We start from the raw sequence: 16,959 nt of genomic DNA on the forward strand, positions 1-16,959 counted from the left end.
CCTCAGCCTCCTGAGTAGCTGGGATTACAGGCAAGCACCACCATGCCCAGCTCATTTTTTGTATTTTTAGTAGAGACGGGGTTTCACCATGTTGACCAGGATGGTCTCGATCTGTTGACCTCGTGATCCACCCGCCTCGGCCTCCCAAAGTGCTGGGATTACAGGCTTGAGCCACCGTGCCTGGCCCGAAACTGGGATTTCTTAAATAGAGAGGTTTCACATTGAAGAAAGAACAAGAGGATTTAACAATAAACGAGGAAGTCTCAACACAGTGTTCAAAAAAAAGGGGAAGAATTAGAAAATGTAAGACTGAAATATTTTGTGGTTATGAAGGAAATGGTAACCATCTATTCTCCATTACAATGGAGACAAAGAAATACTTTATTCATAATGAGTACTTTGAATTAGACATTAAGATTTCCAAATTTGAGAACATTTTTTAATTGGATTAAAATAACTCTCCATTCTGGAGAGTTAATTTCAGTTAATTATGATTTTGTCTGATTGAATTACATAACCCATCACAATCTCTTCATAATCAGGCAAAAATCACTCTCAGTGCTATGAGTTTATTGTTTATTTGCTGTCAGGCTAATTTCAAAGAAATAATAAGGCCAGGTATGGTGGCTCACACCTGTAATCCCAGCACTTTACGCCTATAATCCCAGCACTTTGGGAGTCCAAGGTGGGTAGATCACGAGGTCAGGAGTTTGAGACCAGCCTGGCCAACATAGTGAAATCCTGTCTCTATTAAAAACACATAAATTAGCCAGGCATGGTGGCAGGCGGCTGTAATCCCAGCTACTCGGTAGGTTGAGGCAGCAGAATTACTTGAACCCAGGAGGCGGAGATTGCAGTGAGCCAAGATCATGCCATTGCACTCCAGTCTGGGTGACAAGAGCAAGACTCAGTCTCAAAAAAAAAAAAAAAAGAAAGAAAATAATAATATTTAATACTTAGAGCTGCCGAGTACAGTTATAAGCACTTTACATGTGTTTATTTAATCCTATAACCCTATGAAGTAGTAATTACTAATATCCTCATTTTACAGACAAGGAAACTGAGGCACTGAAAAGTAATTGTCTAAAGTCAACACAAATACTATGTGGCAAAGCTGGGATTCAAACTTCAAAATCTTTCTAATAAGATTATAGGTGAAGCAAGGTGGCTCACACCTGTAATCTCACCACTTTGGGAGGCTGAGATGGGCAGATCACGAGGTCAGGAGTTCGAGACCAGCCTGACCAATATGGTGAAGCCCTATCTCTACTAAAAATACAAAACTTAGCCAGCTGTGGTGGCTGGCACCTGTAATTCCAGCTACTCAAGAGGCTGAGGCAGGAGAACTGCTTGAACCCAAGAGGCAGAGGTTGCAGTGAGCCGAGATCACACCACTACACTCCAGCCTCGGCGACAGAGTGAGACTCCATCTCAAAAAAAAAAATTATAGGCCAGGCACGGTATAGCATAAACCTCTGCCCTGAACTGTGACCCCGTGGTTGAAATAGACATAGGGGAATGAGAGAGGCAAGGGGTACTATTCATTTGCTCCAAGTTTTATTAAGGCAATCCAGGGTTTACCACAGAACTATTTCAACTCAGAAACAACGTTTAAGTGGTTTACAATTCAAAGATTGCCTGAAATTTTTAAATTTTATATATGCATGAACTAAGCTGTAGTATGAAATTATAATACTTATTCCTGGATAAATGACAATACTTATTCGTGGATAAGAAAACAATATAAATGAAAGAAGAAGTTTTTCTCTCTTCTCTTGATAGAGAAATGTCTATAGGAAACTCGGTTTTGGTTGAATGCATTTTTCTCCCCTGCATTTTTTCCACTAGTGAATCATGGTAAAAAGGCAGTTTGGGCCTACAAATCTGCCCCCAGGACTAGATCTTTTAATCTTCACAGTTACTTCTCTTCTACCGCTTCTAAACCTGCTTATTTTCCAAAAATTAAGTGCATTCACAATGTCTGTAGGATTTCTATGTAGAAACCATATATGAATCAGGGATTACCTACGGCACCCAAGATTTCAATATCACTTGTTCCATCAACATTTACTGGATGTCTGTTATGCTTGGCATTGTACCACATGTTTGATGAACAGTCTTGGCCTCATGGAGTGGAAAAGACAGCCATAACTATAACAATACAGGATTAGTGCTATGAGAGAAGAGTACTAAATGCTGTAAGAATTCATGGAAGAAGGTGGAAAGTTGTGAACTGGAGTTGGCAGAGCATGGTGAAAAGAGTGAGGGATATGTTTCAGTGTGAAGGCTGAGAGATTCTCACTTTGAAGAAATGCAAACAAATTCAGCATATTTGGAACAAAAAGCAGATTAAGGAAGAATCAAGAAATGAAACGGGAGCAACATATAAGAGCAAGACTATAAAGAAATTTGTTTTAGAAGTTTTTGGATTTTTGCTTAAGGCAAGTGGGAAAATATTAAGCAAAACAGTAATAAAACACAATCAAAATTTATTTCTTTCTTTTTAAAGATTACTCCTGGCCTTATAGGAAAGAATGGGTTACAGGTAAGAAAGCAAATTAATTAGGAGTTGGCCCTAACAATAACTTGGATTATAGTAGTGGCAGTGGAAAATGGGGAAAAAAACGGATAGATTTTAGAGTGATTTAGAAGGTAGAATAAATGAGACTTAGTGACTGGTTGTAGGACAGGCATGAATAAGAAGATGGAAGTGTTTCAGGCTTCCAGGTTTCTGATCTGAGTATCTGTGTAGGCGATAGGCGATAAAACCAAATAAACACTTGGATATATGTGTCTGAAGCTCACCCATGCAGAGGAAGAAAACTAGGTTATGATATCACCGAAGCCAATTACAATGTTTCAAGAAGGAGATGGAGTGCTCAAGTCTCAAACTGCTTGAGAATCATTGGTCAGATAACTGTGCATTTTACAAACATAAAACTGGTAAAGCAAGTACAGTCATAACCTTGTGACAGTTAAGTTAGGTCCCAATTTCCAATAGTGATGAGTGAGCATTTTGGAGAGAGAAATAATTCTGATTAAATGACTCTGGTCATTTAATATATAGTGGGTGGGATGAAAATTGAAAAGAAAGAAGGAAAGGAAGGAAATAAAAGAATGAAGGAGGGAAAAAGGGAGGGTGGGAAGGAGGTGGGGAAAGAATGGAGAGGAAAAAAGGAAAAGTGGGGGGAGGAAACTCCCTACTTCTTCCTTGGATACTTAGTTCCGGAAAACATGGCTTCCCAGAGAAGGGAGATTGTGTTCAATCTTTTGTGCCAAGCATGGTAATTTAATCCGAATTTTCTAAACATTAAATTGAAGCAAATACCTTCAACCAGCTGGTGTTATTCCATGGGAGACTTTAAAACATTTCTGCTCTTGGCACAGATTCCAGAAATAATATGGTATTCTCTAAAGCCTAATGATTTCTGTTAACATACTCTCAAAGCTGAGTTCTAATAGCATTCTCCAGTTAGCTTCTGTCTTACCATGTTTCTCCTTGCTTCAGCAAATGCCTTCTTTTCTTCCTGTATTCTCCTTCTGGCTTCTTCTTCTGCTTTCCTTTTTTCATCTTCTCTCCTTTGCCTTTCTATTTCTTCAAAACTAAGTTTGAGTTTACCAGGGCGGTACTCTTTAAAAATTTTTCCTGTGTCTTGGTTTTCCTCTTCTTCATTTACCTAATCAAATAAACAATTCATTACTAAGAATTGAGATTCATCAGAAAATGGAATGAATTATCAATCAAAAGGCACAGAATTAGCCACTTCACACAGGACTGTTTCAATGCCCTTAATATACTTGACGAAAATCCCCTTCCTTTTTAAAGATGTCTTATATGATAAAATATTCAAATATGAAGAAATTCCATATAAAGATGTGCTCAAGTTAAAACTTTCAAGTAAGTCAAATTTCTATAGATAAAATTGAATGTTTAAACATTTTTAGCCTGGTGTGGTGGCTCACACCTGTAATTCTAGAACTTTAGGAGGCAGAAGGATCACATAAGCCTAAGAGTTCAAGACCAGTCTGGGCAACATAGCAAGACCTCATCTCACATAAAACAAAAAAACACATTATAGCCGGGCGTGGTGATGTGCCCGTAGTCCCAGTTACTCGGATAGCTGAGGTGGGAGGATCACTTGAGCCCATTAGGTTGAGGCTGCAATGAGGGGTTACTATTGACTGTTAACTTTCCCAGAACAAATATAAAATGTAAATGTGTATACTTAAATTGGGGTTCAAGTATATTTACACAGAATCACTTTGGTAGTAAAATAAAGTTCTCATTTTGTAATTTATGTAGTTTTTTTTTTTTACTGTGAACTATGGTGCCTTATACTAAGATGAAAGATTATCTAAGAACTATTTTATATAAAATTCAAGTTTTATGATTTTATCATTAAAGTTTTAATTTATTATTAAGTTAATTATAATATTAACTGAAATGTATTAATTTAATAATACTATTTCTTTATTAAATTGTCCACCAGAAATAATCTAAAATGTGTAGATATTATGCCGCTATACCCAAGAGTGATAACATTTTCAAATGTTTAGAAAATTAAATTTTTTGATATATAATTCTTAGAACATCATTCAAGAAAGCTGATCAAGAAAGCTCTGTAACTTTAAAATTATAAATATTCCATTTTTAGATTTTTTTTTTTTTTTGAGACAGGGTCTCACTCTGTCACCAAGGGTAGAGTCCAGTGGCTCATTCATAGCAATCCTCACCATAGCAATCCTCTCACCTCAGACCCTGGGGAGCTTAGACTACAGACGTGTACCTGGCTAATTTTTGTATTTGTTTTTGTAGAGACATAGTTTCCACATGTTGCTCAGGCCGGTCTGGAACTCTTGGGCTCAAACGATCTGCCTGCCTCAGCCTTCCAAAGTACTGAGATTATAGGCATGAGCCACCATGGCTGGCCCATTTTTAAATCTTAAAATGAGGTTTGGAATCACTGTTTTCTTATTTTAATTTTACTTTTTATTGATAAATTTATTAATACCATAAAAATAATTTAAAATTTCCAAGAACTTAGTATATATGACAAACACCATTTTAAGTGCTTCCTAGATATTAACTCGTTTAACCATTTAAGAAATAGGCATTAAAAATAATCCAAGTCATTATGGAAGTTAAAAAAAAAAAAGTAGGCACTTTCATTTTTACCATTTTACAAATGAAGAAACTAAGAGAGAGAGATTTAATTACTTAACACAGCGAAAGATTAAAATACTTGTCCATGGTTACACAATGGCTGATATCTGAATCTAGACAATCTGGCTGCACAATCCATGCTCTTAACCACCACACCACACATACACACACACACATACACACACAAAGGCATGCATACAAATACAGACACACACACATACACTTTATAAGGTAAACCATATTCCATAGTAAACTGTTATTTATTTTTATTTTTATTTTTTTCAATTTAGGAAGTGTATTTTGCCAAGGTTAAGGACAAGCCTGTGACACAGCCTCAGGAGATCCTGGTGACATGTGCCCAAGGTGGTTGGGGTACAGCTTGCTTTTATATTTTTTAGCTAGACATCAATCAGTCAATACACGTGAGATGTATATTGGTTCAAGCTGGAAAAGCAGGATAATTTGTGACAGGGGCTTCCAGGTTATAGGTAGAGTTTTTCTTTCTTTTTTTTTTTAATTGCATTTTAGGTTTTGGGGTACATGTGAAGAACATGCAAGATTGTTGCATAGGTACACACATGGCAGTGTGATTTGCTGCCTTCCTCCCCTNTTTCTCATTTCTTGTGTTGAATGCTTGCTTTATTAATTTCACTATTACTTGCTACTGTTTTTTTAATTTTTTAATTTTTTATTGCATTTTAGGTTTTGAGGTACATGTGAAAAACATGCAAGATTGTTGCATAGGTACACACATGGCAGTGTGATTTGCTGCCTTCCTCCCCTTCACCTATATCTGGCATTTCTCCCCATGCTATCTCTCCCCACCTCCCCCCCCCCCCGCCTTCCTCCCCATCACCTATATCTGGCATTTCTCCCCATGCTATCTCTCCCTAACTCCCCACCCCCCCGACCCTCCCCCATTTCCCCCCAACAGACCCCAGTGTGTAGTGCTCCCCTCCCTGTGTCCATGTGTTCTCATTGGTAAACTGTTATTTTGATATGTTCAAACAATTAAAAAACTGGACTGCTGAGGCCAGGTTTACACTTATAATCAGATTTGAAAATGTACTGCAACCATGTTATGAAGTACATCACAGATTTAACTGACAAATGAAGGAAACCAGGTTCATTGAGTAATTATTTTGCATATTTATATATTAATAAAAATTTATAAAATAAAAATTTAAAGCATATTGGGTAAAATGCCCCAGAGTTGTAACTGGAAAACAGTACAGATTTTTTTTTTTTTTTTTTTGGACACAGTCTCACTCTGTCACCCAGGCTAGAATGCAATAGTATGATCTCGGCTCACTGCAACCTCCATCACCTGGGTTTAAGTGATTCGCATGTCTCAGCCTCCCATGTAGCTGGGATTACAGGCATGCACCACCACAGCTGGCTAATTTTTGTATTTTTAGTAGAGATGTGATCTTACCATGTTGGCCAGGCTGATTTCAAACTCCCAACCTCAGGTGATCTGCCTGCCTTGGCCTCCCAAAGAGCAGGGATTGTAAGCGTGAGCCACCGTGCCTGGCCTGGAGGTATTTTACATATGGAATATGTATACAATTTGAAAATCAGCCCCTCTGCCTGGTGCAGTGGCTCACGCCTGCAATCCCAGCACTTTGGGAGGACTAGGCGAGTGGATCACCTGAGGTCAGAAGTTTGAGACCAGCCTGACCAACATGGTGAAACCCCATCTTTAAAAAAAAAAAAAATGAAAATCAGCCCTTCTATATATAAAAATCTCTTTGAATTTAGAGTAATGAAACTTATCTAAAGCCAGCTACCTTCATTAATATTAATTGTAAGGTTTAAATATATAGATTTACCATTTGCCGCCTTGCTTCTTCAAAAGCACGCTTCTCTTCTTCTAAACGTTTTCTTGCTTCCTCTTCAGCTTGCTTCTTCCGGTTTTCTTGTCTTTGTCGCTCCAATTCTTCAAAAGTTAGTTTCAACTTTCCAGGAGAAAGTGATTCTTTTTTTGCTTCACTTTCTATTTCATCATCCTAAGAAAACATTATGAAAATCCACCTTTTAGTCATAAAGGAAAATGCTGCTAACTTAACTCAACTGCCTTGATTTGTTTCTTAAAAAAAAAAAAAAAAAATTACCATGACCAATGAAAGACACTTTGCTTCCTTGAGAGATCGTTGTTGTTCTTCATATCTTATTCTTTTATCTTCCTCATACTTGATCCCTTCTTTCGCTTCATGTTCTTTTTCTAGATCCTCAAAATTCTTTTTCATTTTTCCAGGTGTTTTATATGATTTGACAGGTACCACAGTTATAAGTAGTGAATCATCTCCTTCCTATTTTATAAAATAGATAATTAGTATATTTCTTCTTAATCAAAATTGGGTTTCATGGGACTTTAGCTCCATAATAGGTGAATTCCATTGCATTGTCATCAATGTTATTATGAAGAACAAACAATTTTTTCAGATTATTGTTAAATATCTCATCTAAATTATTTGTGCATTATGAGTTAATCTTACTGAAATCCATTGCTGACGAGGTTCAAGAAGTATTCTATTTCCTAAAAGATGGAGTTAATACAGCTGTTCAGAAAACGAAACTGCAGTGGTGTTGCCTGAATTAAGCTATTTGTGCACTAATTCACAAAATGTGCATGTGAATGTACTCTAAATCAATTTGATGGTGGATCAATTGAGTTTAAACCCCAAAAAGGTTTCTTCATATGATTTTTTTCTCTATGTAAGCTTTTAAATACTTAATAAAACTAATATTTAGTGTGAAAAAACACAGTATTTCCAAGTGATTTATATAATAGATAAAACTCTCTGGCATTTGATTATATTAAAATATTTTATATTTATTACTTAATTTATTTTAATTATAAAATCTATTGTTGCCTCTGACTTTTCTAAAAACTAAGAAGAGTTATGAAATGAAACACGTGGCCCTGAGATAAAATTGCGCCCAATTTATGGGCTGTAGTTTTAGGCACACCATCAAATTGAAAGATTTTTAACTTACTCTGTTAGATAAAAGGAATGACTAAAATTTTTGTGGTTGTTGAACATTTCTTCATGGAAACAGACACTGCACTTTATGCTATTAAAGGAAAACCAAAACATAAACTCTCAGGACCTCTGAGGAAAGAAGACAAATGATGAAAATAAAATTGCCTTTTTATAAATGTTAGCTTTCAACAATCACAGCTGTTAGTAACAGTTCAAAAAATATGTTGTCTTGGCAGAGTATCTCAAACTTAGACTAGTAAGACTTGTCTTTCTAACCTAACTATGAAAACAAAACATACTTTTCTTTAAAAACACTAAGCTATGGTGTTTGAAAGTGCAAAAGTATGATCTTGCTTTGCAGAACATACTTTTTTGTTATTGCTATATTTATAATAAAAATAATAAAAGCCCTTTTAATTTTTTCTTATACTAAAAGATAATTTGTGAATCAGATAATTTTAGGTGAATGTTTCATTAAAGGAAATGTCCGTTTACCTCTGATGTTGATTCAGTTCCCGTATTGTTTATGTCCTCAATCTATTGAATGAGAATTTCATATCATTACATTAAATCAGATTTCTACTTTTTGCTTTTAAACATACAACTGAAAAGTAATTTAGTTATGACTTATAGTAAATTTTCAAATTTATAATTTTTGAAATATGTTTATGTTGTTTCAAATAAGCCAAATATATCCTTTATATTTGTGGTTGCATATTGATATCAATATCAATATCAATATCCAGGAAACATATTAAGAAAACAATCAGGCTGGGCGAAGAAGTGGCTAAAGCCTGTAATCCCAACACCTTGGGAAGCCGAGGTAGGCAGATCACTTGAGCCCAGGAGTTCAAAACCAGCTTGGGCAACACAGCAAAATCCCTTCTCTACAAAAAGTACAAAAATTAGGTGGGTGTGGTGGCACACACCTGTGGTCCCAGCTACTCTGGAGGCTGAGGCAGGAGGATCACTTGAGCCCAGGAGGTTAAGGCTGCAGTGAACTATGTTCACGCCATTGCACTCCAGTGTGGGTGACAGTGAAACCCTATTTCAAAAAGAAAAAAATAAAATAAAAAATTAAGGTAAAGCCTACCTTTGTAACACAGAAACTGAATAACAGACCAAACTCTTATGACCAGGCTGTTGAGCTTACGAGCAACAATTATTAATTTAATTAGCAATTTAAACCAAGACACACAGAAACACTTCTCCATTCTTTGTCACTACCCCAGCAAAAGGAAAACCTATCCATTGCAATCTAATACTTGTCATGATTATATTTTACAACATAAATATAGGGGAAAAAACTGATACAATAACAGTGCAGTGAAAGATGTAGGCTGGTTTATTTATTTATTTATTTATTTATTTGAGACAGAGTCTCACACTGTTGCCCAGACTGGAGTGCGGTAACACAGTCTCGGCTCACTGCAACCTCTGAGTACCAGGTTCAAACAATTCTCCTGCCTCCGCCTCCTGAGTGGCTGGGACTACAGATGGACACCATCATGCCCAGCTAATTTTTGTATTTTAAGTAGAGACAGGGTTTCACCATGTTGGCCTGGCTGGTCTCGAACTCCTGGCCTCAAGTGATCTGCCCACGCCCAGCTGGGATAGAATAGTTTAGAAGGGAAAATAATTTTCTCTATATGTTGACTAGATCCAAGTAGGAAAGCTCCTCATTTAAAAAGTGAGAGCTTGGCTGGGCAAGGTGGCTCACACCTGTAATCCCAGCACTTTGGGAGGCTGAGGCAGGCAGATCACAAGGTCAACAGATGGAGATCATACTGGCCAAATGGTGAAACCCCGTCTCTACTAAAAATACAAAAACTAGCTGGACGTGGTGGCACACGCCTGTAGTCCCAGCTACTTGGAAGGCTGAGGCAGGAGAATCACTTGAACCCAGGAGGCAGGCAGAGCAAGAATCCATCTCAAAAAAAAAAAAAAGGTGAGAGCTCAATTTACCCATTACTCATAAGAACTACCATTAGGTTAGCTATAGAGGAAAAGTAATGTAATGTTCTTAGCAAACTGAGAATTGAGAGAAGATAGGTGATTTAAATAATACAATGTTTAAGATTTCAGAAAAAGAAAACATAAGCAATGGGAGCCATTAGAAAGTAAGAATTCACATGGTTTATTGCTTTAATTTGACTTTTAAAACCAATGAAAGAGTCTGATTAAAGAGTTCATTAACTCCTCATGCAGTGTAAGGGAATTTTGTCGTACCCTAGTTCATACTAGGAACGAGGCTAAGTCCCTGTTCGCTTATCATCACATCTTTCTGTATTTTCTCTCAAGAAAGAAATAATACATTTTACTAAGATAACTGGCCAGGCATGGTGGATCATGTCTGTAAACCCAGCATTTTGGGAAGCTGAGGCAGGCTGATTGAGCCCAGGAGTTCAAGACCAACCTGGGCAACATGGCAAAACCCTGTCTCTACAAAAAAAATTTTTGGGTGTCATGGCACATGCCTGTAGTCCCAGCTACTAGGGAGGCTGAGGTAGGAGAATCACTTGAGCCTAGGAGGTGGAGGCTGCAGTGAGCCATCAGCCTGCCACTGTACTCTAGCCTGGGAGACAGAGCAAGACCCTGCCTCAAAAAAAAAAAAAAAAAAAAAAAAAAAAAAAAAAAACCCAAAAAAAAAAAAAAAAAAAAAAAAAAAAAAAGACACCCAATTTATTGAAAAATAAATTATTCTGAGCAAAGTTTGTTAAAAATAAATCTATTTTATACTTTAATAGTTTATATTAATAGTTTTATTAAGAATAATTTTGTGTACTATATTTTGTTTAAAATAATTTGCTTTGTTATAGAATTACTTATTAACACTGACATGCTAGATAAATGATGAAAGTTTTGCTGAATTATATATTGTACTTAAAATCTTTAATGGATCTATAATAAAAAGTTACAAAATACTTCTCTTTTTTAAAAATACTGTTAATCTCTCAGTAAAAAGATACAGGAGGCTAGACATGGTGTTCATGTCTGTATTGCCCCAAATTTGGGAGGCCAAGGTGGGAGAATCTCTTGAATCCAGCAGTTTGAGACCAGCCTGGGCAACAGAGTGAGATCTCATCTCTAAAAAAAAAAAAAAAATTTTTTTTTGGTAAATTTTTTTGTAGAGACAGCAGGGTCTTGCTCTGTCACCCAGGCTTGAGTGCAGTGGTGCAATCTTGGCTCACTGCAACCTTTGCCTCCTGAGCACAAGCAATCATCCTCCCACCTCAGCCTCCCAAGTAGGTGAGACTACAGACAGGCACCACCACGGTTGGCTAATTTTTTTAAGTTTTTGTAATGATGGAGTTTTGCTATATTGCCCAAGTTTGTTTGGAGCTCCTCAGCTTAATTAAGCAATCCACCTGCCTCGGCCTCCCAAAGTGCTGGTATTACAGGTGTGAGCCACCACACCTGGCCAAAATTTTTTTTAAAAATTAGCCAACCATGGTGGCACACATCTGTAGTCCCAGCTACTTAAGAGGCTGAGATAGGAGGATCACTTGAGCTGTGATTGCACCACTGCACTCCAGCCTGGGCAACAGAGCAAGACTCTGTCTTAAAAAAATAAAAATAAGCAGGGCACAATGGCTTACACCTGTAATCCCAGCACTTCGGGAGGTTGAGGCGGGTGGATCACGAGGTCAGGAGTTCAAGACAAGACTGGCCAACATGGTGAAACCCTGTTTCTACTAAAAAATACAAAACTTAGCTGGGCATGGTGGCTCGTGCTTGTAATCCCGGCTACTTGAGAGGCTGAGGTAGGAGAATTGCTTGAACCAGGACCCAGAGGCAGAGGTTGTAGCGAGCCGAGATCGCGCCACTGCACTACAGCCTGGGTTACAGAGCAAGACTCCATCTCAAAATATAAATAAATAAATAAAAATAAAAGGATCCAGGAGATATGGTGAGAAGCCAGACACTGAAAATACAGAAAAGAGAAATACTAATTTTTTTTTTTTTTTTAAGAGGGGGTTTTCACCATGTTGGTCAAGCTGGTCTTGAACTCCCGACCTAGGTGATCCGCCTGTGTTGGCCTCCAAAGTGCTTGGATTACAGTTGTGAGCCACTATGCCTGGCCAGAGAAATACTAAATTTATTAACCCAACTTTCTTTTATTGTTGCTGCTACAACCTTCCCAGACCCAGGTCTTTTTTTTTTCCTTTTGTTGGAGTGACCTGATTATGAACCTCCTGGGTTCAAGCAATCCTCCCACTTTAGCCTCCTGGGTTCAAGCAATTCTCCCACTTTAGCCTCCCAAGTAGCTGGGACTATATGCACCCACCACAGTCTCCTGGCTAAGTTATTTGTTTGTTTATTTGTTTGTATTTAAGAGCTGAGTTCTCACTATGTTGCCCAGCCTGCTACCCAGATCCTTATTAGCTTACTGTAAAATAATAAAATATGCTTGAAGATTTTTTTTTTTTTGCCATCTTCTTTGCTCACTTAACCATTACCAAAAGAAGAAAATATTGGAGAATACTTTTATTTTTTTCAACAAACAAGGAGAAGGATAAATCTAAGTGGCCATGGTGTCAGTATATTTAGAGAGATCAGATATTCAGAAGTTCAGTTATAGTGCTGACTTTTAGAAGCTACCATTGAAGAGCTGCTTCCTATTTCTTTTGCTTTATAAAAAAGCAAAACTCCTTTTGCTTCTTCCCAAATCAATTTGCTTCTCTCCCTTTTCTTTTCAACACTTCCTTCTCTTCCCTTACCAGTAACTTCTTTTTTCTAAGCTGATGGACTTTAACTCTACTCATCAGAGTATCCTCAAAGATAACCAGATAATATCAAGTCAAGATTCTTCCCCAAATTGATTCTAACATCCAATATACCTACTATATCTACTATTAATCCCTAACCACCCCTCCACTGCGTGTTTTTTTTTAAGAGACAATGTCTCTCTGTTTCCAGGGGAAGTGTAGTGAAGTGATCATAGCTCACTGCATCCTCAAACTCCTGGGCTCAAGCAGTCCTCCTGCCTCAGCCTCCCAAACTGCTGGGATTACAGGCATGAGTCACCATGTCCAGCTCTTGTTTTTAATTCATTATAAGAGCCTAGAATCTCCAAATCCTGTAGGTCACTGAGACATTCAGCTACCCTCGACTCAGGAATCCTTTTTATGGCATTATTGCATATGGATTTATACAAATAAATTATACAAACAAATATGGATTTATACAAATTATGCAAACAAATATTAAAACTCTTTTTGACTATATATGCCATACTTTACTCCTTATATTCAAAGATACATTAAATTATATTAGAGTGGAGTGGAAAATGTACTTAGTTAGATTTGAAAATTAAACTTTACATATTTACAAGATGAAATTACTAGGCCAGGTGCAGTGGCTCACACTTGTAACCACTTTGGGAGGCCAAGGTGGGTGGATCATCTGAGGTCAGGAGTTCAAGACCAGCCTGGCCACCATGGTGAAACCCGTCTCTAGTAAAAATGCAAAAATTAGCCAGATATGGTGGCACATGCTTGTAATCCCTGCTATTCAGAAGGCTGAGGCATGAGAATCGCTTGAACCTGGGAGACAGAGGTTGCAGTGAGCCAAGATCACACCACTGTACTCCAGCCTGGGTAACAAGAGCGAAACTCCATCAAAAAAAAAAAAAAAAAAAAATTGCCCTGCTTAATTTCAGACTTTCGTGGGCCCTGTAACGCCTTTGCTTTAGGCAATTTCTCCCATTTGAAACAGCTGTATTTACCCCATACCTGTACCCACCTTTGCAAATGCAGGGTAAATACATTTCTTTAGTATGCAAGTATAGCATATGCTTTGCTTTCATTGTCACTTTTCTTTTCAGAAAGGTAATGGAATCCCGAAGGGAGCATTGCAAAAAGACTGAAGGCACTTAATGTATGGCTTTCAAAGACCAGCTGATATGGTTTGGCTCTGTATCCCCCACCCAAATCTTGTCTTGAATTGTACTCCCATAATTCCCATGTGTTGTGGAAGGGACCCGGTGGAAGATAATTTGAATCATGGGGATGGAGGCAGTTTCCCTGATACCGTTCTTGTGGTACTGAATAAGTCTCATGAGATCTGATGGTTTTATCAGGGTTTCCACTTTTGCCTCTTTCTCATTTTCTCTTAACCCCGCCATGTAAGAAGTAGCTTTCACCTACTGCCATGATTTTGAGGCCTCCCCAGCCATGTGGAACTGTAAGTCCAGTTAAACCTCTTTTCTTTCCCAGTCTCAGGTATGTCTTTATCAGCAGCGTGAAAACAGGCTAATATACCAGCATTTAAAGGTACTGTTATTAGAAGACCAGCATTTTGTTAGGTACTCATGGATGGTTTATATGTGAAATTGCCTTACATCTTTGTACAGTCCTTTAACTTGTAAAGAAAAATAAGGAATGTAGATAGGGTGAGGAATGTGGATAGAACAGTAGATTGTATATGACACAAATCATCTCACTATTCTACCTTAAAATAGGCATATTCTGCCCATAACCTTCTAGGCATCTGACGTTAAATATTTTTCCTTAAGATCTTTTCAGGTTAGCTGCCTTTTTTTTTTTCTTTGAGACAGGGTCTTGCTCTGTCACCCAGGCTGGAGTGCAGTGGCATGATCTTGGCTCATTGCAACTTCCACCTTTCAAGATCAAGCGAACCTCCTACCTCAGCCTTCTGAATAGCTGGGACTACAGGCACTCACCACCATGCCCAGCTAATTTTTGTATTTTTTGTAGAGAAGGGATTTTGCCATGTTGCCTGGGCTGACGTAGAAGCAATCCAACTATGCTGGCCTCCCAAAGTGTTGAGATTACAGGTGTGAGCCACCATGCTTGGATGATTAGCTGCTTTTTAATAGGTTTATGTTATATTAAAATATTTTAATGAGGCAACATACTGATTAGTTTCACTTTGCACAGTTAGTTTCAGAAACAAATACCAACTTAATCTTTAGTGATACCTGCTCAGCCCTTTTCGCTAATTCACGCTGTATTTTCCTCTTTTCTAGCATATCCTGCTCAATTCTGCGTTTTCGTTCCTCCTCTGTTCTCTTCCTTTGTTCCTCTTGTCTTTGTTTCTCCATTTCAGCAAATCTACCCTTAACGGTTCCTAAGAACATATGAAAAAAAGTTTGATACTTTGCTGTGTTTGCATTTTGCAATTTAATTGACAATTTACCCCTCAAGCTTCTTACCTGTTAGTTTTGGAACATAAGCCTTTTCTACTTTAGAAGATACGTCCTCCTCATCATCAGAAGCAAGCATTTCTTTAATCTAGATGGTTAAATAAATTGATGTGAGCACATGTACAAAAATTAGACTAAATCATATTATATGCACAGTTTAAATTAGGTTACAAATACAGAAAAGTATTTTAGTTATAGTTAATATGAAATGTGGTTAACGTGAATAAATAAAATTTAAATTAAAAAATGAAAATGAATATTTTCACAAGAATAAAGTAAAATAAAATAACCTCCTGCTTTCTCCTGTTCCATTCTCTCTCTCTAATATATTGTTCTTTTCTTCTTTGCTTTTCGTCTCTAGATCTCCTTTGATTTCTTTCTTCCCTGGCTCTCTGCATGGCTTCAAACTTATCCTTTACATCACCCTTGCCAAGTTTTGGTACATAGGTTTTTGGGACAGGTTTAGATGAAGAAAGCAGAATCTTCATTAGAAGAAAATAAAGAAAAGAAAGTTAACAAAAACAATAGGAAAAAATTAGATAAAGATAGATAAGAATAAGCAATATAAAAATATTTATTGAAACAGAAAACAGAAATATGTTTGAACCCTTTACTTGACCATCACAATCTGATTAGATACTTTCTAAAACCTAACTATGAAAAATCATATTACAGAAAATATGAGAGTAGAAGTTTCACTGTTATATAGTAATAAAGTCCATTTTGTGGGTAGCATTCCACTGAAGCTGAAAGTCAGTAAAATATAAAAATCAAATTCTGAATTCTAACTAAAAATAACTGTATTTTATTTTCTAACTCCATTATTAAAGATTCAGATTTGATATCGCTTGCTAAAGAGATACCAAAACTAATTTCAGTAAATTTGGTGAAGTTGAAAACAAACCAAAAGTTTAGGCTTTAAAGTTTAGACCCTAATTCACATTTTACACCCTTCCTGGTTCCTGTATCTAATATAAGCAAAACTGAAGGCCAGTCCTTTAATCCTTCTTTCTGGCTGAGGTACACCACGCTCTGTGTGCACAAGCAGTGATTTATGTTGTTACTATTGCTTCCCATCTATAACTTCCTCAAACCACATGAAAAATGTGTAAGAAGGCTGTATCATTCTATATAGGGTGGGCTCTAAGAGAAGTTCCGTATGGCAACAGAGCTTCCCAAACAGTGGGAATCTGGTAGAAGACTGAAGAAATCATTTTCCTCCACTGTAAAACCAGGAAAGCAAATTATTTCATCACTTTGAAAATTAAGCTGATCTCTAAATGAAATTTCGGTAAATAAAATGTGTGCCTCAGAACACCAAACTCTTTTTCCTAGTGATAATGGCAATTGCTTAATTAATCTGTGGCACACCCAGCCTATATTTTGTAAACTATTATGTGTCATTGGCCATTTAAGGGTTAACTTTAAAATTTTGAGGTGTCAGCAACCGAGGTCTTCTTACTACAACTCTCAGTATCTACAGTCAAGAGCCCGAAAAAAGTTAAAAGTTAAAAAAAAAAAAAAGGCCGGGCGCGGTGGCTCAAGCCTGTAATCCCAGCACTTTGGGAGGCCGAGGCGGGTGGATCACGAGGTCAACAGATCGAGACCATCCTGGTCAACATGGTGAAACCCCGTCTCTA

The 16,959-nt window shown here is 37.3% G+C and overlaps 1 protein-coding gene across 7 annotated transcripts in view; it reads right to left on the reverse strand.

Moving 5' to 3' along the window:
• Nucleotides 1–16,959, reverse strand: part of NEXN (nexilin F-actin binding protein) — a 50,421-nt gene that overhangs the window by 13,168 nt on the left and 20,294 nt on the right. For 2 of the 7 annotated variants that reach the window (XM_017531183.2, XM_017531188.2), the window contains exons 3-9: nucleotides 15,610–15,801; nucleotides 15,329–15,407; nucleotides 15,095–15,243; nucleotides 8,647–8,688; nucleotides 7,279–7,476; nucleotides 6,997–7,173; nucleotides 3,489–3,677 (exon numbers count right to left, since the gene is read on the reverse strand). In XM_017531183.2, the coding sequence (XP_017386672.1) occupies nucleotides 3,489–3,677; nucleotides 6,997–7,173; nucleotides 7,279–7,476; nucleotides 8,647–8,688; nucleotides 15,095–15,243; nucleotides 15,329–15,407; nucleotides 15,610–15,801 (1,026 nt within the window). The remainder of the gene's footprint in view (nucleotides 1–3,488; nucleotides 3,678–6,996; nucleotides 7,174–7,278; nucleotides 7,477–8,646; nucleotides 8,689–15,094; nucleotides 15,244–15,328; nucleotides 15,408–15,609; nucleotides 15,802–16,959) is intronic. The other 5 variants (XM_017531206.2, XM_017531211.2, XM_017531196.2 and 2 more) reach the window with 4 other exon arrangements.

Source organism: Cebus imitator, unplaced genomic scaffold, assembly GCF_001604975.1.
Source record: "Cebus imitator isolate Cc_AM_T3 unplaced genomic scaffold, Cebus_imitator-1.0 Scaffold3, whole genome shotgun sequence".
NCBI classification, from domain to species: Eukaryota; Metazoa; Chordata; class Mammalia; order Primates; family Cebidae; genus Cebus; species Cebus imitator.